General features: G+C 33.3%; 1 protein-coding gene and 1 long non-coding RNA gene across 3 annotated transcripts; one reads left to right on the top strand and one right to left on the bottom strand.

Annotated features, from left to right (window-relative positions):
- The first annotated feature begins 2 nt into the window (after window positions 1–2).
- Window positions 3–3558, top strand: LOC141450104 (uncharacterized). Its single transcript, XR_012455926.1, has 4 exons — window positions 3–156; window positions 1250–1443; window positions 2042–2605; window positions 2685–3558. It is a non-coding gene; the product is annotated as an uncharacterized lncRNA (long non-coding RNA).
- Window positions 2003–25679, bottom strand: PAN2 (PAN2-PAN3 deadenylation complex catalytic subunit PAN2). Of its 2 annotated transcripts, XM_074120153.1 has the most exons (20): window positions 25515–25679; window positions 25238–25431; window positions 24995–25164; window positions 23206–23332; window positions 22935–23131; window positions 21888–22092; window positions 21525–21814; window positions 19846–19942; window positions 18179–18424; window positions 17877–18107; window positions 16183–16339; window positions 13601–13756; window positions 13352–13524; window positions 11230–11386; window positions 9827–10085; window positions 6301–6524; window positions 5128–5257; window positions 4809–5030; window positions 3552–3661; window positions 2003–2336 (listed from the first exon to the last, which is right to left on the bottom strand). In XM_074120153.1, the coding sequence occupies exons 1-20, from the start codon at window positions 25567–25569 to the stop codon at window positions 2161–2163; spliced, it is 3576 nt and encodes a 1191-aa protein (XP_073976254.1). In that variant the 5' UTR covers window positions 25570–25679; the 3' UTR covers window positions 2003–2160. The 2 variants fall into 2 exon arrangements, with proteins under 2 accessions (XP_073976254.1, XP_073976255.1); XM_074120154.1 differs by lacking the exons at window positions 24995–25164; window positions 25238–25431; window positions 25515–25679 and having other exon boundaries at window positions 22935–23115.
- Between the last annotated feature and the right edge of the window lie 135 nt (window positions 25680–25814).

The raw sequence follows: 25814 nt of genomic DNA, 5'->3' as shown, positions 1-25814 counted from the left end.
ATCTTTGTCACTATAATAATTAACAACCATTTAAAGAAAGAATTGAAATACTGTTTACTAATAGCGTTCTATTATCAAAAATTTGATTTATAATTATTCATTGCTGGAATGTGCTTTATATTTAAGTACTTGCTACACTACATAAGTAGAATGCAGGTGAACTTAATCTCCTTCATAATTTTTTATTAATTTACGTTTATTTCATACATTTTTAATTTGTTTTATGGTATCACTGTGAATATATTTTAAGACTGAAATTGGGAAACTAGTAGTTAATAAATAAATTATACCTGTTAGAAGGAAAAAGTTTGTTCGCTGCCGGCCTCATCACATCATTCACTCACGCAAAACAAATACTCAAATTATTAGTTTTCACTAGACATAAAATTATTAGGTCACCTAAGTAAACGAGCGCTGATATACTGAAACAGAATTTGTTTTTAGTCGACACTTTTGGAAATTTAAGACTGCATCCCAGGTAAAATATCACTGACAGGTTTAACTTGTTTTTACAATGACAAAAAAATTTCGTCTAATAGACATTCGTGTAATGAATTAGTAATTTTTTTTTTTGTCTTCAATCTTAGATGAAATAGCCGGCGTTGCCCTTGAGGGCGATGGTTTTTATTTTAAAAAAATAAACTATAATTGCACTTCTGGCTCTACTAAATTCTGGCTCTAAATTTATTTATTTATTTATCTCAAAATAATTCCTTTTCATTCTTTTACATTTATAAGTTGTACAAGTTAGATTAACTATCATTTTTAAAATTAATGTTTTTTTCTTAATAATTACCTTTTTTATTAATTTCAGTTAAAATAAAACTTATTTTTAAGAGGTAGTTTTAGTTTCTTTTTTTCTTTTACTGGACCTTATTCTTATCCCGCATAGGGTATACACGTTTTCTAGCAAATCGTGTGCGGGAAATAGGAAAGCCCTAAGGGGCTCCACCCCGCTTACACAGGGAGGATATTTTAATGGAACTCATACGGCTAAAGCATGTGGTTGCGCAAGTCCATCTATCTACAGCGCTAGAAGGGACTTTAACGTTTAGTAAAACTTGACTTCAACTTAGATGTATGTAGGTAAAATGTTTTTATAATGTAAGACTCCTAACCGAAAGCTTTGAAAAAATAAATCTTGCTTATTTAATAAAACAGAACGGTGAGTAACAGATATGTTTCATTAAATATACCACCCTACGATTATCTATTTATTTTCCATGAGAAAAATCTATGGTGCGCACAGATGAAGTTGTGACTGAGGAAAGGTGTCTCACTCCGTGATGATTGGACGATTTTATGATTAACGATCTTCCAAAAAAAAAAAATGGGCGCAACCAAAGTCCTCGTGTAAAAAGCTGCAGCAATAGCAATGTGTGATTGCACCATGAGCCTTCTCCGTGATTTGCAAATTGCGAAAAGATGGCCTAATACAAACAGGTAACCAGAAAAATGGATATTTGCCTAAAAGTTCATTTGAAATTTTTGGTAGTGAAATAATGAAATTTGAGAATAGTCAATCGTAAGCTTACCTCTACCTAGATAAAATATTCACTAAAAAGACCCGTTATCTAACTTTAATTGCAAGACAGTAAGAGATCCAGTCGGCCTAAAGAAAATAATGGAAAAACTTACAGAATTCGAAAATCAATCAATTTCTTTTTCATCTATCTTAAGCTATTTGACTTAGCCCAGTCTGATTTCAACTAGATTTGGTCTAAGAACCTTTCTTTGCGACAGAAAATTTAAAAATAACTTCACGTGGTTGAATGTATAAGTCCGGAGTTGTTTGATTCCCAACCCAAGCGAGGGAGAGAGGGATCCAACAGGAGTAAGCATTGGGCAAATTTTGAATGGAAATGAAAAAATTCTTACATTAAAAAAATATTTTTTGTTTTCACTGAAAAACTTTTTTTTTTTACACCTTACTAATTGTTTAATTATCTGAAGTTCTCTGGAAGTTTTCTTTATTGCCTGGGTCAAAATAACAAAACACAAATAAACAAAGTTATAAAAAAATTGTATTTGTATTTTTCAGGAGACCTGACCTGTAAAAGCAACCTAAAGCAGATAAGAGAGAATACATTTTTTAAAAAAAACAAAAGCTCCAATACTGCTAGTGCGAAAATGTTCTTGATAAGTAAGTGATTTCATTTACTAATGTGTTTCAACTCCGGGCACCTTCCAGTGCAGTGATTTACCAACAGTGTACATTTCTTCCAGGCTACTCTGTAAGATTCCTTGTGCTTCTAATTCTAAGTACTTTTTGTAAAGACGAAGGGCAGCTCTCGCGTCTTCTATTGAATCATGAGTTTCTGATTGAATTTTTATACCTTCAAAAACAAACGCACAAATTAAAAAATAAAAATAATAAATAAAGCTTTCGCCCCTACCTAGGGTTCTGACAAAAAACAGAAATTTGATTTATTTTTTTGCTTATACAACGTTTAACGTATAACACAACTCAATTTTAAATGTTTAATAATCGAAATTTTTAAAGTATTGTGTACTTCTATTTTTTTTATTTTATATAAATACACACAAATTTTATAAAAAATAAACTTGAATTTTTAGATTCTGTATTATCGTGATATGAACTTGAGTAAGTAAAACATGTACCTGTACAAAAATGGTGTAAGCTATTTCGCGAATAAGTAGAGCAAAAATAGGTTTGGTTTCAGGGAAAAGCCAGTGTTGGATGCCGGGGGGCAAAGCAACTCAGGACTAGTACTGAATTAGAGGAGTAACATATAAGAGAGATTCCTAATCAAGCTTTACAAAGAAGTGGATGTATTAGGGGAAGTGTAAATAGGTTAAAAATTTAAGTTTTTTTCTAAAGTGGCATACTAGTGGTCCATACATTACTAGAAAGAAGGAATATTTTCTAACTATAAATGTTAAAGATACAAACAACAAATTGTAAACAAAATATCATAGTCAATAACATCAAGATGTCTGACGAGTAGCGACTTATAAATTTATAATTATAAACACTAATAGATTCAAAGGGCTAATGCTTAAGATAAAACAAAAATACACTTTCAATAGTTCAACAGTGGTAAGAACAGATGAAAAATGAAAAGAGTGCCCAAAAAGTAGTCAAGCTAAAAGAAATGCACAAACAAGAAATAAACTTCACTTGTAAAATACAAATAAAGTGTGATTAAACAAGCTCAAATAAAAACAACCTTAGGAAACCGCCCTGAAAAGACAAAAATAAAATAAATTCACAAAAATAGAGTACAAAATCTGATTTCTTTTAGTCTGGCGCATCAACTATTGGATTATTAGCGTCAAACAAAATCTTATTGGTAATAAAACTATTATTAAACATTCAATAATAAATTTCCTGTAATATAGTGCATTCTTTGTATAATCCAACCTATGTAGTTGTCTCGGTTTAAAAGAGATATAATTTCCTCCTATAATGCAAGACGGCATTGCAATATTGTAATAAAAAGCGGTAAAAAATAAGAGGGACTTTATATCACCTTTTTCAAGAAATTCTTTAAAAATGAGAAATAACAATAATACAATATGTTACCCACCAATGAAATGCCAAGCTAGGAAACGTAAAGAGACCATCCTTTGATGAGGTAAATAATATAGTTGAACAGTGTCAATTATCTGTCCTGGTGGTACTACCACGTTTATAACTCTGAAAATAAATAAGAATAACTTGTTTACTAACATAAACCCTCTATTTATGGAGTAAAAAGAAATTTAATGCCCGTTTTTTAATAAATAGATCTTTTTTAATTTTTTATGAATTTGTTGACTCACCTTAAATGAACAACCTCCAATGACAGATTATAAATCGACTATCTGCTAAAAAAACACGCACTTCGGGATAATTTATAAATTTATCTTGCAAAAAATCTAAGTAGTAGTTTGATGAACCTAAGTCGTTATGTAAAAGAAGTTCAATATTTTCAAGTTCTTCAATTTTTTCCAAACTCGTGTGGAACGTGTCAAAGCATATCCCAATTCTACAGCAAATGTCAGCGGATGTATCGATGATTACTGGAGAATTCATTACCTCATTAATTATAATTAATCTCATTAATTCTCAACGTCACATAATGACATCCCTGGACGTTGAATGAGGTAAATCAAAACATTCTACCGATCGCTCTTCACCTCCGCCTTTAGCCACGCTTCCTAGCACCAACTTGTACAATTCTTCTCTTAAGCTCTTTTTTTACAGCCATCTTCAATTTATCATCTTACTTATTATTTCTCTCCAGTTTTTCCGTTCCCTAAAAGTTTCTACCCAGCTGTCTGTATTGCTTTCTTAATTTTCTTTCATAAGTTCACGATTCCTCCACTGCTATCATCATCAATCAAGGACTCTCGTTTCACAACTCAGCAAATCTTCTGTTTACTCTTCAAAATCTTATTGATGCAGTTTCAGATTTCTGTATTCTAAATTCGTTCGCCCGCAATACATCGCTATACAGGATTTCTTAAAAAAGTTGGTTAGTAACCAGTATGCCGTGTGCACAAATAAACCTATGTATTTTCCATTGGATGAAGTTGGCGGCTACTTGTCTTTAAATACTCTAGTCCCGCAGCAAGTGTCGGCAGACGTATTGTTGAATTTTACTAGAGCAACTCATTAAATCTCAACGTCACAGAATGACTTCCCAGAACCTTTTTTTTCTTCAAAATAGGAATCACCAAATTTTTTTTAACCGTCTATTATGTTGAGATTAAATTTTGTAAGTCATTTGAAAGAGATTTAAAATTCGTGGAATTATTTAGTAAGAATATTGGACATTTTTGGAGTTAATCCTTTCACTTACCTAAAATCATTATTTAGTCCGTGTCCCACAAAAATCACTCCATTATCAATGAGATATCTTAGTTTCAGGTAAGTTGATTTCAGGGTAGTGAGATTCTTTGAAGAACATGTAGCATCCAAATCACCAGGTTTGATGCCAGAAAATTTAGTTAAATAATCATAGACTTGCTCTTGAGTGGAAATGTAATCATCTATGAAAGCGGTGCCCTCCAAAGGACCCTGCCTGGAACAAGAACCATTGAATAATTTTTATAGAGTAATTGTATCTACACTGGCATTTTAAAGTAATTTTCCTTATATAGCAATATTCTTATACTAACCCTCTTACACAAGATATCCTGGCTACAGACATGTGGGAAGGCTTCACTGTCGCCAGTTTACCATCACTCCTTAGTTCAGATTCTTCTTGGTTCAACGTGACAAACTCAGCATCTATCGCTACCAAGTCACCTAAATATAACCTTAGATTCAAATAAAGTTCACGAAGATCAAAACATTGACACTATTAATAATAGATCTATGTAGATAACTACTATAATTCTGTAAAAACATAAAACTACTCCTGAAAGAACAACAAACTTTGAAAAGGGGATTAGAAAAACAATAAAAAGATTTTTTTTTTTTACTGACATTTATAAGAGCAGTTCACTTTAGCAGTTAGTGACAAGACATACAAAACCCGTGGCAGTAGTGAGACTTGGGTTCAGACAAAGAATAGACTTAATGTCAGGGGATGTAAAATCCTTACAACCTTCCTGCAAAACTGAGTGTGGCAGTAAGTAGGAACCATGAAATCGTGATCTCTAGGGCTTGTCAACGTGGAAGAGGACATCAGAGGGGGTGTGCAGATAAGAGGTTGAGAGCAATATTCACAAGTGTTTGGAATTCTTTGATTGACCAAGTCTATGTACCTAGAGTATTGCAGCACTATCCAAGTTAGTTAGAATGGCCTGTTGCGGCTCTCGTGGCACAACAAGATTGAGTGGGTGCCAACACTTCTGACATCAGGGGAAACAAACTTGCCGACAAACTTCCAAGAGAACTTTGTGAAAGTTGTTTAGTAATGATTTTAGAAAGAATTTACACTGGTATGAATATCCAGGAATCAAACTCGGTAAAAGGATAATGCCTCGACTATCTAAAACCACAACTTAAGAGACTCAACTTAAACTACGTCAGTAGGAGGAGAAAGCAAAGGTCTCTCATATCCTGATTGCGTGGCGATTCTAGGTTGGGGTATGACATTCTGGCGCCCTAAAACGAAAGGAAATCATATAACCAAATGAATAACACTTTAGTCCTTGAAAAGTGCGGAGGCTTTAGGTTCAATCGTTATGATACAATAAGATTCTTACGTTAGAGTGCCATGGAAAACAGGACTTGTTCATGTTTCTAACTAATAACAGACCGGACAACAGACGTCGATGCACCGGAAAAAAATAATAATAAAAACATTAACAGATCCCAACAGTCTAGGGAAAAAATGAACTTACCTTGCTTTGGTATTTCCGTTGGCGAAAGGGGAATTATGGTGGCACATTTGGGAACATTTATCAGTACTTCCGGGCTGATAGCTGGTGGTGTTACAGCAAAAAGATCTCCAACGCCAAATTCATTTTCTAAAGATGAAACCGAACTCTGGCGCCAATATAATACACAAGGCACTTTCCAATCCATTGAAAACCAGACAGCTTCATGACCTCCAACTGGAGTTATACTAAACATTTAATACTAACTTCTAATAGCAATACCACTATAGAGAAATCATCAATCAATCAACTTTGATGACCGACAATTTTAAATATGATTTGCTTTCAAAAATAGCCTGATTTTTGATCTTCAAATGTTTTAATTAGTTTAAATCGCTCTCTTACCAGACAAATATTTCCCTAAAGAGATGAGAAATAATTGTCAGTTTCAGTCACTTTTTTTCTTACTTTCGAGCTTTCAACTTAGTCCCTATTTCAAGTTAACCTAAATTAAGTAACAAATTTTATAACATTCACAACGAGCTGAAACTCCTCGAAAAAAAAAATTACATATGTAAAGCATGCGCAAGCAATATTCTGGTGCCAACCATCTCAATAACAGCTTATACAGCAACTATTCGCTACTTGCACCAGAAAAATATTGAGTACCAGCTCAACAAGGATAAAGCTCTGAGTAGTCCTGAGTCACTTACCCTTCTCCATATAGCAGGATACTCAAAAAAATTATGCGAGCAGCGGAACAGTACAATATTGTAAATATTGTCAAGAGTAAATGCCTAATGAAAATATTATAGTGCAAGAAGTGCCAATTATGCGGGTCAACACTTAGGCGCATACTGTCTTCGAGAAGCACTAAATACCCTGGGTCCCATCTCTCCGATTCAACTTTCCTTAATCACTTTTTGTTAACTGCAAACGGGTCAAACTTCAATAGCGATGAGCTTAAAAGCTATGCTATGCATTGATGGTGCCCTACTAACGGAAATACACTTTTCAAACGGATCTCACTTTAACATCAACGACTACAAGACATGGTATTTTCTGAAACTTCGTACTTTATTAATATGCTCCCTCCTTCTGCTACATACTATTTGAAGTCCTCTGCAATCACCTCATCCACTTAACCGCACGATTTCAACATTGCTACTGTACATTCCCAATCCAATAAATAAATCTAATGTCTGAGGACCAATAATCTCTTGCAGGAGGAAACTATAATGCACTACGCAAAGAGCCGAAAATCATAATGCCGCACGACGTAATGTATGTTCTTTTTAAAAAAAAAAAAAATTATAACGCTTCACCAGATCAACCAACCTACTAGTCTATATCCTTATCAAAACTCTCTGACATACTTGATTTCTTGATACTTTTTTTGCCTGAACTTATAAAATATACAAAAGACGCCTCAAAACTATTTCAATTCTTTACAATAAAATAATGTAAACAAACTTTTAAAAGACTGAAATATAATTTACACATTGAACTTCACTGAACTTTAACCAACGACAAAAACACTACTCACTTCAGTTCGAAGTCGTCAGTGCACCAGTTTGCCTCAGTAAATTCTTTTACACTATAAAAAAAAGTGTAGCAGTTAACCGTAAAAACAGTATACTTGGTTACTACAATTTTTTTTTAAATCAACTCCAATTTTTTAGATTCTGACTGCCTTACATTTTCTGGGATTTTACTAATAATTCTTATTGAAACAACATTTGGAAGCAATTCTGTTTTCCTTAACCTTGCCGCAGGTAAGCGAATATTTTATTTGCTTCTAATGTTGTATTAGTGCTGATTTCCTCTAGTGACTATTTCTTTACTTTCCCTTTGCCTTAGAGCTAGCTTATATACACACAGAGAAGGCAGAGTCATGCTCTGAAATTGTTGAAAAAGCAGTTTTCCACTTTCATAAATTCTTTTTTGCAGCATCATTTAAACTGCTTTTTTGTGCAGTCTGTAAACTGAACTTGCGCCAGCTGTTTATCTCCATAACTCTGTTCCATAGCTCATTCTTCAGTGGAATAGTGCGAAATAAGCAATTCTTTACACTTCCAAAAGAACTTAATTTCTCAATTCTCTCAATAGGTCAACTATCTAAGATAGCTTATTACTCAGGAAATCTATAAAAAAATTCAAACAGAGCTGACTGACCTAGACAGTGCCGTGTCACCATGCCCTCCTTTTTTACACAAGCTGAATATCATGTTCTTTGACTTATTTTCATTTAGATTCAGCTACAACCACTCTTTCAAACATAAAATATTTTTATGTGCGCCCTCTGTTGCTGTGGTAAGGTCACTTCTTTTCGCGATAAGTGTTGTGTCGTCTGCATATTTCTGTTGGAAATAACAATATTTCTCAGATGCCCCACTACTTTGAACTTTCAACTTTAACAGAACTTTCTTTAAACCACAGCCATATCTTAAGAAATCTCTTAAGATAACTCCACCTTCTAAACTGTCTCTCATTACTGGTCCAATATATTCTATTCTGGGAGAAGTGTGACGTCATATTTCCTTTACCAGGTCCCTTTTAATGCAGTAAGAATACATATTAAAACCTACTATCTTAGCCCAAATTCTAAGTTTCAAAAAATCCAATTACTTTTTGAGGTAAAAAAAGCTGTTGAGTTGTTATAACAGAGCACCTTTTAACTAGGTAAGAGGAGCGATGTTCACTAATTACTATTACAAATAATTAAATTAAAAATTACTATTTTTTTTTTTATTTCAATAATCTTAAAAATGAAAGAAAAATCTCATAAAAACTGGGTTAAACATGTATACTTATTATTATGATGATCATATATGTTATTAGAATGCAAGATTTACAGAATTATTAGAAATAACAGATTTTGAGGAGGCCTTACATATGTGGGGCAAACTCCCCTCCTACGCATAAACAGCGACGAGACTCCTAAAAGGCACATCTGCATAAAATTCCGAATCGAAAGATACCGCATTCATGAAAATGATTTCACGCGTTTACGCTGTTTACAAAAAAAAAGTAACAAGAATTCTGAAAATCGGTTTTTGCCCATTTGTAGCAAAGTTTTTCTCTGAATCTATTTGATCTGCGTTGCTGCAAAAAAAAAAATACCACCTATAATCGAGGTTATGCCTTACATTTTAAAGAAAATCTGATTTTTTCCCCCTTTTTTAGAAAAAGAGAAAAAATGGTCGTTGGGTGCTTTTCACAATTACGTTTTTTCGTGCAGATTTTGAGAAACTGCCCTACCGGGTAGATTTAATAAGTATTTTTGGAAAACAATAATATGATATTCTTAAGAATATAGATGTAAAATTAAAATAAGAACTTCTATTGTTTGGAAAATTTAAATATTTATAGATGTGATAACTGTAGGCAAACAATGTTGACATGAAATGTTTACAGTTGCACATGATTATTTTAAATTTCGCGTTCTGAGGTTTACATAATCTGGTCTGAGTATTTTCCTCAAAAGAATATTCAAATGTAAGAAATTTGAAAAAATAGCTTTAAAATGTGTTTAAAAAAAATAAAATACCTGAAATCATTGAAAATATACCACATGGGAGTATGGTGTGCTGGAGCCACATTGATAATGGCTATAATATTTTTTTTTTCATCGTTGACATAACAAACCACAGCGTACAGGTTGTAGGTTAGTTGCGGTGAGTCTGTTGGCACTGCAGTGCTGTTTGAGGAGATGGTCAGCTGGCCTGAGCTACTCAGAGCTGCACTCAAAGTCAAAGGCACCCACGAATGTGACTGGTACAAATGCGACGGCACGCTGATGCCCAACTCTTAAACAATTCCGTTATTATACAGGGTAATTAAAACGCACCAATCGCAAGTAACTTTTTAGGAAAGCGGAAATCCGGAAAAACCCATGAAGTAAACTATGTTTTTCTTTGTCTAGTTTTCAAATTTTCCACCCCCGATGTCGTATCTTCATTTTTGGCGGAGTTACGGCTCTCCCTCTAAAACGTTCCCAGTAAAGTCTAGCTGCCTAACGCAAATTACCGTGACACTCATCTACAAAGAAAATAATGTCCATAATTTCAGATGATGATTACATTAACTAAAAATTGAGTTTTACTTATTTTTGTTAGAAAGATCTTTGGACCAGTATTTAACCTAACAGCATAAACTTAAACACTTGTCGAACAAGTAAATAATAATCATTAGAAGAATAATAAAGTAACAGGTAATCCAGCACAACAGGGATATTAGGGATATCGAAACGGGGTCAACGCCATTTTTCACAATTGTTTTTGTAGTTTTCATAATCATTGTCAAAACCAGTAGTGCTTATGACGCCTCGGCCAGTTTTTTGCACGTAAACTCCGACAAAAATGAAGATACACCATCGGGGATAGCAAATTTAAAAACTAGATAAAAAACATATAGTTTACTTCATGGTTTTTTCTGGATTTCCGCTTTCCTAAAAAGTTATTAGCAATTGGTGCTTTTTAAATGGATCACCCTGTAATTGTCATATAGCGACACAATTCAAATTCATAATTCAAAATTAGCGCATCAGTTATTTTTCAGACAAAAAACTTTTGTACATCTAAAACTGAAGTAACTTTCAACTGTTATTATAATATACGTTAAAAGGGGGTTGTTTACAGTGCTACAAATTCTATTTATTATACAATGTTACTATCAACGCTTCTGTAAAGGCTGGCAATTCCTATCAAGAAAATTCAAGATTAGTGTGTGATTGCAAACTGATGATAGTAAACTCGAGCTCTAAGTGCAATTTAAGGAAGGGTCATTCCAGCTAGCTAATTGTAAGAAATAATTAGGCTTAGGATAATAATAATTAATTAAATAGGAAAATATTAATTAGAAATAATAATAAAAAAACACATCGATGACATAATTATACACATGTAAATATGCTTCGCAATACTTCATTGATATCAAATTATTTCAAGCTACCTGTCATCTGTTGGGGATGTTTAAATCTACAACCCACTCTTGTACATGCAGATCCGTAACGGCACTGCCTTGCATTGCTGGGAGCCATTAAGTCGCCAGATCCTTGCAGTACTTTCAATACCACGGCGTCCATTTGATCTTTCCAAAACTTCTTATCCTGTATCACATCATTACTCATTAAGAAATCATTCGGCCAATACTAAAACTAAAAAAACAATTAAAGCAGACTTGATTCCAGAGATTTAGAAAACTATTTTTTCTGTAGAGATTTCCAAAGATTGTTTTAGGTTTCAACGCAACATCGACATAAAAAAATATAAGAAATACACAACCTTCTCTCTTGCATTTATTAAAAATTCTATTTAATTTACTAATAATCTTTCAAGCTAAACTCAAAAAGCTAAAAGCTAAATCGAAAAGCTAAAAGAACCATGAAACACAATTTTTCAGAAAATCCTTAATAAAAAATTCAAGCAATTCTACAAAATCACAATACCCAATTCTCCGGAAACACCTACTTCCAATGAAATATCAATTTTGCAAATTTAAAATGAGCGAAATGCTTTCTAAAGAATAGATTTAAAAATGGTAAGTAAATTAACGCCTATTTTTTCACTTAAAGTTAAGTTTAACGTGTAAAAGTCATTTTTACGAATAAAATGTCATTCGACATCAAGATGACAAGTGTTGTTACGCTGCCTGGGAGTTCCGGTGCTATACATTCTTTAGAAGGGAAGTTGTGTCCCTCTCAAATAATAATTAGTATTAACTCCTTAACAAAAACTTTCATTTTTAAAATTTAAGTTTAAGAATGATTGAACGATAAAATGTACACAAATCAGCAAATACCCTCCCTCCTACATTTCATTTCATTTTTATTTTAGCTCGTAATTTCAGCCAGTTAGGAACATTCGAAAAAGCTTATGTATTTTATTTAACCTTGTTCCTATTTTCCCCATCCCAATTTTTTCCTGTCAGGATTTCTCTTATACTATTGGAGCTTTTTAAGTACTTTAATGGTCTCAACGTTTTCATGAATCCTTAACAGAAGATATTAAGAACACATAAAAATCATTATATTTTGGAAATTTGGTAACAACTGATGTCATTTCAGTACAACTTCGCTATATTGAATGGCACAGATCTGTGCATGGACTAAAAGAATTCAGAGTTACCCTTAACAGAAACAGATGTAAGTTCAATTCGAAAGAAGTATTATTTTCTGATGGAGGTAATATCCGTCCAAGAAAAATTAGTTGCTATTAAAAATCTCAGCCTCTCTGCGAGAGTTCTTAAGTCCGCCAGTAAATGGAAATGTCCAATGGGAATTAACTTGTGTATATTTTGCAAAGAATGTTTTAAGCAGGCAACTTAGAGAATTGCAGATTCTTTCAAGCGCTCTTAAGACAATGTTTACATAGTAGCTACTTATGGCATGAGTTTTGAAAACAGATAACACAGAACACATAAACAGAGCAATTTATTATTAAGTTCTCGAGATTCCTGTTTACATCCGAATTCTCTCAAGTTTAATTCTCTCAAAATTCTCTCAAGTTTAAGTGTAAGTGATTACATGGAATACAAAATTTAACACCACTTAATAAATATTTAACTACATTTTAATTAATTAACTGTCGCATCTCAATAAAATAAATCAATTTCAATGCAGTGTAAATGAAAGAAATTGCAACCCAAATGAAAGAATAGGCACCTAATATGACGAGTATATCACTTATATTCTTGCGTCTATTGTTGGTACAGCAATAGTACTTATAATCGCAAAATTTATTTTATTTACAATATTATAATTTTTTTATTTTTTTGAAGAAGATTATAAATGTAATTAAACAAAATAAATTAATTGAAATTTTAAACGCTCCATTATGTAGAGCACATTTTAAAGATAGAAAATTATATGTTTCTTGGCTGTAAGATTTTTTCCAGTAAAACGCACCATTTTTGTCTTTGGTTAAAAAAAAATTTCGGCAAGTCGTTGTAGGTGCAGTTCTCAAAGTTTATAATTGTCCTTCGACTTAGATTTGAAAAAAAAAAGCCTATCGTTTATTTATTTATAACTAATAATTTATTTATTTATATAAAATAATAAATAAATTCATGTTACTGATTCATTGTTGTTTCCACAATTCACAGACAAGACTGGCGGCAAGGTTTTCACTTTTCTCTCCTGCAAAGTCGGCTGAAATTTGTGACAGGGTTCGCACCATGCTGGTGTAACCTGCGAACCTCCTACACTCATTTCTAGCACTTGACAGAAACTCGCCTCGTTATTTTCGCCTAGAGACAAAGAAGAAACTTGTTCAATATCAGAAAGTTTTCTTAACTGCAATTAAATTCAACACTTAAGAAATACCTTTAGTTTGAGGATAGATCAGATTATGCACAAGTAACGTTGCTTCTTTGCTCGATTTGTTGTTACACTTGAGGCAAGTAAATATGTGAGTCTGCCTGCTTCCAAAAAGCCAACTTACTTCCGTCTCTCCTTTAGAAGTATCTTCTATTATTTCTTCTGCACAAAAATGATAAAACTGAAATACTCCAAAATCACAGGCAATTCATTATAATTACACACACAGAGGGTACCAGATTTGATTGAAAAATGGTCTAATCATGTTCTTTCACTCGATGTCGATAGGGCTGTTCATTCTGGCTATAGCCGCTTGTATAGAGATATCAGTTTATTGGGTCTTAATGAGGAATATATTTATTATACTTGCGCTTTAGACAAACTCAGGGTGGTCAGCCAGATTCGAGAATCGAGTTGCAAGGCATTGAGAATCAGGTCTAGAAAATGGTTATTACCACATAGACACCAACTCAATCTGCACAATATGCAATCTAAATAGAATTGAAACCCTGGAGCACTTTCTCTCTATATGTCCGCTGAGAAGTCACTACCTGGGAGAGTTTCTTAAAAAAAAAGTCCCAATTAATAAATATTCTAAAAGAAAACACATATGATCGCCTAAATGAGATCTACCATTATGTTATAGAATCTTTAAGACTAAGATCATTTGTAAGAAATGAATAAAGAAAAAAAATGTATTATAGCTAAAATGTTTAATTTACATCAGTATTATTATTATTTGTTTACACAGAAGTGTTTAATTTTGTTTAATTTATTTTATTATATGTAATGTTTATATTTACAATATAGTAGTGGGTATTTAAAATTATTGTACACTTCAGAACCCCTGTAATATGTAAATTTACATCAAACACAGAAATTATCTATCTATCATTATAATTACACGTCATTACTCACCATTAAAAAGAGATCTTTATATCTCTTTTATTTTATATTAAAATTCATTTTAGGAGTTTACGGTGGAAAGAGGTAGTTCTCAGATTCTCATTTAAACTTTTCCAGCCATCAGTTTCTATCAATTAGTAGCAAAAAATTTTCCAGATTCAGGCCGAATTTAGTTGAGGAAACTTTCAAAATTCTGGATTTATAATCAGTCGCAAAACATTTGCCTAACTACAAATGGGTATAAAGTAACGAATATGTTAGGAAACTATGAATAAGCCAAGTTGGTTCAAGGCGACCATTATTCGAATAGCAATAGAAAAATAGAGAAATTTACACTGAATTGGAAAACAAAAATATCGTGAAACACTGGTTAACTTCGTTGCACCAAGTATGAGCCGGAACAAGAGATGGTAAATGTCTGATATTGCGTCACGCAATGGGGAAGAACGAAACGTCACATTTCAAGCAGCATCGAATAATCAACTAAACAAGGGTGCAGTCAAAGATCAGCACAAGCAGGACCATCAACTACAATAAGACCATAACAAAAACTTCAAACCCATACTCCAACGAACAAAAGAGAATATTAAATATTAATGTTTTAACTATAAGGATTGAATTATATTTATAGATTGAATGAATTAATATTAAGTACATATTTACTGACATCACAATAGTCTCTCGAAAGCAGAAAATGTGCAGCAACTTTGAAATTATTGCAAATAAACGTATACGTATGATTGCTCTTAAAATAGGCGTAATTTAAGCAATTGACAACTTCTTTTTTCACTGAGAACTTGAGATTGTTCTGCTCAGATTATTCTCTTTTGTTCGTTGGAGTATGGGTTTGAAGTTTTTGTTATGGTCTTATTGTAGTTGATGGTCCTGCTTGTGCTGATCTTTGACTGCACCCTTGTTTAGTTCCAGTAGGGTCTTTGGTTGATTATTCGATGCTGCTTGAAATGTGACGTTTCGTTCTTCCCCATTACGTGACGCAATATCACACATTTACCATCTTCTTGTTCCGGCTCATACTTGGTGCAACGAAGTTAACCAGTGGGCCGTTTCACGATATTTTTGTTTTCCAATTCAGTGTAAATTTCTCTATTTTTCTATTGCTATTCGAATAACGGTCGCCTTGAACCAACTTGGCTTATTCATAGTTTCCTTACATATTCGTTACTTTATACCCATTTGTAGTTAGGCAAATGTTTTGCGACTGATTATAAATCTATATTGAAAGTTCTAGTAAAATTAAAAAAGATATTCAGTTTATTAAGGTTTTGGGCCCACTTCGATATTAAGTGCACAATAATAATTTTTCATTTTACCATAAAAATACCGTTTTATTTGATATAACTAAGTAATTTTTTTAAAAAATTCAAGCTGAAGAAAAAATAATCACAATTATTAAAAGAAAACTGTGTTAGTGCCACCTATTTTTGTCGATTTTTAGGTCAACACATGTCTTGCCGTGAAGTTTGAATCTATAATCATGCGATCATTATATCATCATCTATAATCTACAATCATATTTACAGATTGAATAACTACTGTATTTAGAAGTTTCTGTATCATATTAGATGGCAATGAGCAATTAATAGCGAATTAACTTAATTTATTATACCTCCATTGACCATATTGCACAGCACAAATTAATAAAATAATCAATAAAACGTTACCGGTCATATCCGATTTGGTCCTTTTTTTTCGTTGATTCTGTAATTCTATGCAAGGGAAATCTGTATCTCTATATACAAAACTTGGTATCTTTGCCTCTTTCCTCTTTGTCTCCAATAATTCGGAATGCATCTGATGCAAAATGAATCTATTCCAACTCTGAAAAGAATTTAATAATAATAATTGCTTGCTACTTTGATTCTTTATATCACTAGTTACACTGCACTAAGTAATGGATTGTAAAAGAAAAAAAAGTCCATTTTTCAATTAAAATTCTATCCACCACCTTTATAAATTTTTTTACTAATGCTCAAATATAGTCAAATATGACTGACTCAGTAAGTTGTCTTTTTGCTGCTGTAGGATCTCTTACTGACACTTTTCTTTGGGCAGAGAGGCAAAGAGCTAAGAGAAAGGTCTCAGTTGGGGTGGTGGCATATGTGTTTTCCCAGCCAGTGATTGACAGGTAGGAGTGAGACAAACAATTGGAGGAGGCGGCCCCAGTTGGGGTGGTGGCAGTATGCGTTCTCCAGCCAATGAGCGGCAGGTGGGAGCAAGACAGACGGAGTTGGAGTAAGACAGAAGGTTAGAGGAGGGCGGCCCCAGTTGGGGTGGTGGCAGCATGTGTTTTCCTCAGCCAGTGACCGGCCGGTGGGCGTGACCCAGCTGGAGAAGTCAGTTTTAATCAAGTTTTTAGACAGAGTTTTTAGTGAAGTCTTTGCAGACAGTTATTAGAGTTTTTAGTCAAGTTTATGAGTTGGTTTTGAGAGAGTCAGTGTTGCGGAGTGCTTCAAAGTTAGCTAGCCAGGCGGTTAGTCAGTTAGTGAGTAGAGCTTTGTTTGAGTAGCAGAGACTAGTGCAATTCGGTGCAGTGCGGACCAGTGGTCAGTCGGGGAACAGTTTTGTGGCGTTACGTAGTGAGTAAGTAACAGAAAACTGTTGTGACTGTTGTAAATGGTAACTGTAATGAATAGCGTTAGTTGCTAGTACATGTTAATGTTAGTAAAGGTAATGTGTTAATAAATCAGGTTATTACTTACAACTTTAGCGAGTTTTATTATTTAATCAAACCCACATATTTAATAACTAGTGGCAGGCATTAGTTATAGTTGTGAAGTTTTTAGTAAAAGGACAAAAACTTTACAATATTTTTTTCTTCACTGGCTCTAAGAAAAATTTCTAAAACCGTCGATAAATCGTTTTCTTCTCAGAAAGAACAGAAATCTTAAGAATTGAAAGAATTTACTCAATGGAGATGGAGAAGTTTTTCATGGAGGTCGTGGTACGAAACTTAGTACCACAACTTCACTTTTTTTTAACAAACGCTGGGCAATTTGCTTTTCTTCAATTTAACATTAAGCATTAGTAAAATTAGCGAAAAAACGTAAGATCCACACTGGGTATTCTAAAAACTGCTACCTTCTTAATAACTTATGTTAATAAAGATTAATAGGAAACCACTTGTTCAATGCAATTTTTAAAAAAAGATTCGATGTAAATGGATATGTATTTTCATTTTCCCCAATTTATTATTCTTTATCCACAAGCGATTGGATTTTAACAAACGTAGTAAATCTACTTTACTTTAAAAAATTTCAATAAAAAATGTTTACCCAAATTAAATTTAAATATTAAGCGAGTTTTATATGGAAACCCCTTCAATGGAATAATTTCTTAAAGGATGAACAATCCGTGCCTGTATAAGTAGCAGCAGGTTAGCGTCTTGGGCTGATGTATCCGAGAGTATCAGTCGTAGAGCGGATGCCTCTTTGGCAGACCGCAGAGCTCTCAATAGGTTACCAGAGTGACAAGGTGCACCACTTCCAAGCATGTGGAACAGAAATCCAAGTTCGCAACAGACACAGAACTCTCCGGAACATTGATGTGCAAGCATCACGGTCCGTATGCCCTCGGTAAAATAAAGAACCTACGAATCCAAAAAATGTTAAAAATAAAAATAAAACAAACGATAGCGAAGTATGGCACTTACAAACCTACCTGGAGCATTGCGTTGCAATAAGAATTTGGCAGCGTTGCCTCCAAGCCGGACAGTCCTGACTTGCTATAATGATCAATATCTGCTTCTCCTTCTAACAGCTGACCACCTGCTTTATTGTATTTTATATCTGGTTTTCTATAGCGTTTCGGAATGGCAACAAAACCTGCCTGGTCTTCTCCACTTCCTGCGACGCTTGGTGTCCCTCCACGACCACCATCTAATCGTCTGGTGTAGGTCTCACTTACCTTCATCATAATAAAATAAATAACCAATATACTTACCGATGTTTACCTGAGATACAAATGTTAATTCAAAGTCGCTACATCTCAAGAGCAAAAACAAGTCAGCATGAAAAAGGTTGTTAGAAATAGCTTAATTGAAGCAAAAAAAATTATTCTAAAAATCTGGTGTGTACTATTACAATTTTTATTTTGTTTATTAAAATTTTTAAGGTTCAACTGACAAATTTCCTTCGAACCTCAATCAAAGAAAGTTAGTTAGGTAATTGAAGTATTTTATAAACCAAACCAATTTTGACTTCAACTATGTTTTCGTCTCAAACTACACTTGCTGAGTCACCAAATTCAACTCCACACTGATTAACCTACCTCTGACTACGGATCGAAATCCGAAACCACACATAGTCGGTACATATTGGTAGATCTATAACTTTTATTTACTTTTACGCTCTCAGGAGGGGTTAGGTTAAGCTTCGTTTAAAGTGTCATATCAGAGTAAAGTACTCATTAATTAAGTTTAGTAACGTTAATCAATATGTTAGTGAAATTCTAAATTTAAAGTAATCCATTCTTCGAAAGGGCTAATCTACTAATTATATTAGTTATCCGTAGCGATTTTTTTATTAGAAATTCAATCTGAATTAAATTTTCATACGTGAAGTCACGAGAGGGTTCCAGAGACATAAAATTTTTATTTTTCAAGCAAATCAATAATTTATTACATCTCATAAGATTTTAATTTTATTTCATTGTTTAGTACGTAATTTTTCTATTTTAGTGGCTCTTCCCATTCTAGGGGAGTCCGGCTTCCTCAATGAAATACTTCCATACTTGGATTACTGGAACCCAGCAGGATACGCCCACAAGTGGCCACAACAACCAGTCTCGTAGTTTCGGATTTCCATCTTTCCAAGATGTGTCAATCTGACCTACTTTCTAGACATAACTTGTCTGCCTAGTTGAGTTCGCTTAATTTTAAGTTATGAACAGTGTCTCCCAAAAAATTCTTAAAGTTTACGATTTTTCTTATTTAGAACACATTCTCATTCGCTGTACCAAAAATGGCCCTTAATTCAAGAAGATCTTTCATCTTTTAAGTTTCTGGGAATTATACACCTATTAATAAACTTTTAATAAGCCGTATTCCTACCGTTGGCAGCCATAAATATTTCGATTTTTTCTTATGAACATTAAAGGAAGTTGTCTAAGGATCAGCAACTGGATTCGAACCCGGGACCACCGCGAGGGAACCCAATTCGTTAACCGCGTAGCTAATCCATTCCCTGCTTATAATACTTGTCAGTATTATTAATATACTAATGTTCAAATAAAATATTCTATGATAAAATGCATTGAATCTAAGATCCACGTCATGCGACATTCAATGTATTTTTACTAATTTATTGTATATGAAGAAAATAAATTACCTGATTTCTCCTTCTTGTGTTTGGATTTGGAGCGTACCCTACCGTGCCCTGCATTTTCATAGTCTTCAAAATTTCTGGATTTATGGGTGGAGTTCTCCTAAGCAATTATTTAATAAAAATATAATCTAACAAATATTAAGATTTATTAGAAATGTTCGGTAGTACAATTGTTAATTGCAAAACTGCTAATGAGAATAAGGGTTGATCGCCAAAAAACTGCACGAAATAGCGAAATGTTGCAAATGACCAACATTGACAATTTTTCAAAAAAAGTCTCAAAAATTGCTCCAACGATTTTATATAAAGTTACACCAATTGCAGTAAGTAGCTCTATAACTTTTGAATAAAAAAACGTTTCCCAAATAATATTAATAACAATTAAATATACGGAAGAGATAAAGGTGGTTAGCGTATACTGGATTCCAACACGGAAGTCCCGGGTTCGAATCCAGCAGCTGGCCATTAGATTTTCTCTTCTAGGAGCTTCTTAGAGCTCTCTGTCCGGTGATGGATATTGTTGTCTGAAACAAGAGCAACTTTCCGGAGGCCGACAGTGCACTGAAAAAAGTTGAGGTCGACAATAACCTCAGATATTGACGCACCTTAAATTAAAAATAAATAAATAACATTAGATATAAAAGAAAAATACAAAATGCGAACCATATTGCCACTGTTTCATTAAATTGTACGCTTCCAACACTTTTTAATATTTTGAATATGAAATGTCTAACTAGAAATTCAAAATGAAAGAACATCATTCCTCCAGAAGAAACTCGATTTTGAAACGGTTTTTCGATTTTTCTTATATCTGCTACCAGTCACCAAAGTATTTCGATTTAACGTTCACAGAATATAATAACTTTGACCTATCTTGTGAGATTCAAACTTTTTTTTTAGAGGACGTGGTATCAGTTGGTTTGGAGGAAGCTGTGACTTAAATTCATTTCTTCAGTATATTGATACAGTATTAAAACCAAGCAAATTCTTAATTTGGATGATATTGGTGATTGCGTCCGGCTTAGCATGCGTGATTTTTCAATTTCTGTCAGGTTGGGAAGCAGAGAGATACATAGACATTACATGACTTCATATAAAGGGATGTAAGAAAAATTAATCCCCAAAAGACGTATCTACATGAAATTTCGAATCGAATAACAATTCGTTCATGAAAATCGGTTCACGCTTAGGTAATTTGAAACGATTGCAATACATCTCCTTAGAAGGTTAAAAGTAGGATGCCACTTTAATATCACGTAGGAAGGTCTAACCACTTCTTTAAGCCCAATTCTATCAAAATTGGCCAACTCTCGTCCTTCCTATATAGGTCTTGTGAGTCACCAACTTTGTTAAATTTGCGAGTAAAGTAGCTCCTAAAAGACTAGTGTGTCATTATCATGGTTAAATGTAAGCTAATCCTTGAACAGATCGGCACGTATCTATCAACCATCCAAAAGAAACTAATAAAGTATAAATTTATCTGGAGTTCTTTTAATAGTAACTCTTCTTATTTGTGATCGCCCATTTTCACATTCTTATAGGGTTGGTACCTATCTTTATTCATAATTTTACATTTTATTATAAATAATTTTTGAAATAAATGCATGTGATATTTACAGATTAGTGCGTTCAAGCATAATATTAATAATTCTAAATTTATAAATAAAAATTTATAAACTCACCTATAGCCCCTGGCGACAAATTGTTTAGGCCAATCTGATAGTAACGGCCCATCGATGAGTGGCAGTGGAATGGCTGCGAGGATAGCCATTGTATCGTCCAAATTAATAAGCGGATCGTACGTCTCTAGGGGATCAGCAAATTCTGTTGGTCTCGAAAAAGCATTATACAGTGGTGAATGATTTGAGGACATTAAGTGCAAAGAACCTCCGCTGCCGCCAACCACCACCGCTTGACTGCTGGAGCACACATCCAGCGAACTCACCACGCAACCTGCACTCGGCCAATTTACCTTTAACACATTTACCAAATTATCTAAAAATTAAAAACAAAATAATTCTTCAAGCCATATGTGTACATAGTACCTGATAAAGTGTCATATCTGGCTCCGAAACAACAGTTTCTACAAACTGTAGCTGTCCGGTTGGAGACGCCACTGCCAACCTTGATGAGAAAGACGGCATAAAACGCAACAGCAGTGGATCCAAAAGTACATTTATAGGAGCAACAGCGCGCAACATGCGCAAATCGAAAACCAACAACAGCGTATCACAAGACAGAGCGCCTTGTCTGTATGACAAAAAACGTATTTAAATTTATTATTCAAATAATTTTCATTTATTTTTATTAGCATTTGACGAAGATAGATCACAGCTTAACCTCGTAAACACTTCAAATTTGAAAAATAAAATGTCAACACAAAACGGAAAAGAACGGAAGTGTTAACACTTCTGTTCTTAATTTTAAAGTTGTTTTTTTCTCTTCTCTCATACCAAAACATCGACTTTGTCGTTAAAGGCAAAATTATTGGACTTGGCAAATAGTATTTACGTAAATGCTAATTAGCTCATTGTCTTAGAACAAGCCTATTTGTTTCAATACCTGCTAAGGCAAAAAAATTGCTTCTTCTCATATTTAATTGCATTTTGACAGAAATAATGTCTAATCAGAAAACATGTTATTTTAAGTTTTTTGAAAGATAGAATAATACATTAATATTATAAAAAATATCAGACAGTAAAGATTTCACAGGCAATACACTCCGCAACATTTAACTTACAGAAATCAAAAGAATTTTTTACTTGTTCATTATCAGAAATGAGCTATTCCTTCACTGGAATCCATTGTACAGTTCATTGGGTTAATCCCTTCCCTTTTTTACTTATTATTAACTTATTTTTGTAGGCACGAGCCTGTACGAGCAATAATTGACCACAACTCATTAAATAAATTATAAAGTATATTTAATAGCTGAAAATATTAGATCTAATCCAATGAAATTAAATGCAAAATAAGTAAATGTTATTCGCCTGTAGACTACTCCGTCTAATATTACTTTCTTGGAAAAATACCTTTCTAAATACCATAAAGCTATTCGTCTGGTAGCGATATCTCAAATGTAACTTGCTTGCCTGTTAGAAAATCCACAAGTGACTAAAAGATTTCCATGTACATCAAAATCTGATAAGCTAGCTGAATGAGTTTCCAATGAATGTTCAACCTTTAAAGTGAGAGGATCTCTCAGTTCGACTTTACCAGCGGGGTCACCACAGCAGAGAAACCTTGATTGTTGTCTCATTATCGCACATCCACCTTCGCCGACATCAATCTATTAGAAATATGATTATACTAAATACATGTTTTAAATGTACAACTAACCTAATACGCAATATTGTAACTTACCATTTGCAGCTCACGACCTTCGGCTAGATTTAATTCTATGATTCTTGGATTGTGTCCGCCTAGAAGAAAATTATCAGGAGAATGTTTCATCGGAATTAAACACTGCATCTCTTCCATGTTAACAGAACTGAAAAATGATAAGATGAACATTTCAAAGTAACTAAAATAAAATTGGACAGCAAACATATAAATATTACACCCATTCTAAGAATTGGAAAGGGTGTAAAAACAAATTTGCAACCTTTTCACAATTGTTTTTATCTGTTTCTTCAATATTTGCAGGGGCAAGTTGTGTCCACCTATATAACTGTAATGCTATCAAATGTATAATAAAAACTAGTCGGTCAATTGCCAATTACGAAAATAAGTGGATCACGAATTCGCAAAGTTTACATTTGTTCGTAAACGGGAAATCATAAAAGAACTCAAAGGGACCTATTGGATAATTTTTTTTTTTTTTGACTCGTCAACTTCTGCCGTCATCGGATCTGGGCTTCAGTGCATAGCAAGCCACAGACAACCTTGTACATTATCAGATAGTGAGTTTTATGAAGCCCCTAAAAAGAGAATAGCTATTGGCTGTCAGCAGTTGCAAACCCGGAAACCTAGCAGATCCCTTCCGTCCACGCCTATTATTTATTTATTGGCTCCAGTCATGCACTGCTACAGGCTAAAATAGCACCTAAAACAAAGATTCAAAAGAGATATTTTCTAAGGAATAACTGTACAATTAAACTAACTGTACATTGTACTTTAAAATAAGCATAACAAAAAACTAAAAACTTACTATTTTATTTGGAAGGTTTATCACACCACTTGGCGTTCATGATAATCCTTCAAGTCATACAAATGGTTTTTTACAAAACAACCACTGATAGATCGTTTGAAGTGATTCTTACTTCTCGCTTGGACTGTTGAAATCCTGAAGAGATTTTACTTAATATTTTTGCCGATAAAACACTGGATAAAAGTCTGGTTGTCTCAAGTAGTTTATAAAATACTTCTAAATTAGCTTTAGTATTATAAGTATACTTGTCAACACTAGTTTATTTTTTTATTACTAACATGTTTTAACACTAATTTTAATAGAATATCAAGCCCTTTGGTTGTCAACGCATAAGAAATAAAGGTTTGAAAATGAAAACTGAGGGTGGCACTTTTTATTTAACTTCCGAAAAAAAAATATTGCAACTGACTTGAGCTTGTACTTTTGCTACAGCACTCTATTGCTTCCAGAAGAGTTATTTCTAAATTATTAATGTATCACTGAAATAAGAGTGGTCCCAGTACTTTGCGAAACTCCTCAATTAACTTCACTGTTTGATCTGAAAATGGTTGAAGTATGGGTACACCATCCCCATAACTATACTCATGTGCGTTTTAGAACAGAACAAAATAGACTGCCTTCATAACTTCAGCTACTCACGTTATTTTCTTTGTAAGAAAATTATTTGGAAAACTAGTTTTGCCAAGACTTGAACCCGACTTCCAGCCAAGCTTGCAACATAAGCAACATCCAGAAATATCATATAATAATTCACCTTCTCAAGAGAATTAAGCATACTGAGAGTTTTCTTTTACTAATACTATTCATTTTAAAACAAAATATATATATATATTATTTTAAAAGAGTGGTTCCAGAACTTTGCGTAACTCCTCGATTATTTTTAGTTAGTTTCGAAAGATTTTTTTTTTCGATCAACTTAACAAAGTAAAGCAAAGAACCTTCCATAGCTCTAACATAATACTAGACAAAACTGGGTGTTTAAACATTATAATCAATCAGTACCTGTGGGTATATAAAGGTAAGCCTCTTCTCATCTGATATCTCAGCGAATTTGGACTTAAAGCTAAAATTCCACCATCTATTGAATGCAAGCATCTTATTTCATCAGTTGCATGAACTTGAAATGAGGTATACTTCTGCAAATCGGCCCCATAATATGATGTTACGTGACCCTAAACACAAACTTAAATTAGTAATAAACCAAATCATACAAATCAAAATGCAGACAAACTAAGTTAATCTTACTCCATGATTTCCCATCCACAATAATTCTTCGTGTGAATCAAATGCCAAGGCGCTAACACCAAAATTTTCTCCACCATCAACGAGAATTGTGCTCCTTTCGTGAAATTCAGCGTTTATATAATCTTCAGTAAATTGTTCTTCAACACTTATGAAAGTATCGTTTGTTAAAGTAAAACTAGGTTCATCATCGTAAACTGGAAAAAAGTTTTAGAATGTTACTAATGAGCAAAACAGTGGCTACAGTTGGATTGTAAACACATTAGCAATTAAAACTTACTGAGCATTTCTTCTGGCGCCGTTTCGTATTGTAAACTTGTGGAACTGAGATCCATGATAAAAAATAATTAAAAGAAAAAACTATGTCAACTACATAACAAATTCGGAATTAATATAGATTTATAAGGTTTGACAGCCATTTCTTCTGTTTAGTATTTACAAAGCACATATGTTCTCTGCTGCAGAGATTGGAAATATCAGTATAATAATTTGTAACTAAATTGTTCCGTTACATTAAAAATACTAAAATTAAAATATATTAAACAATAAAAAATTTGGTAATATAATAAACCGGCGAAAT

Source organism: Rhodnius prolixus, unplaced genomic scaffold, assembly GCF_049639745.1.
Source record: "Rhodnius prolixus isolate KJV_2025 unplaced genomic scaffold, Rpr scaffold_2, whole genome shotgun sequence".
Classification (NCBI taxonomy): domain Eukaryota; kingdom Metazoa; phylum Arthropoda; class Insecta; order Hemiptera; family Reduviidae; genus Rhodnius; species Rhodnius prolixus.
The sequence above is the reverse complement of the archived record's forward strand: the minus strand, read 5'-3'. Positions and strand labels throughout refer to the sequence as shown.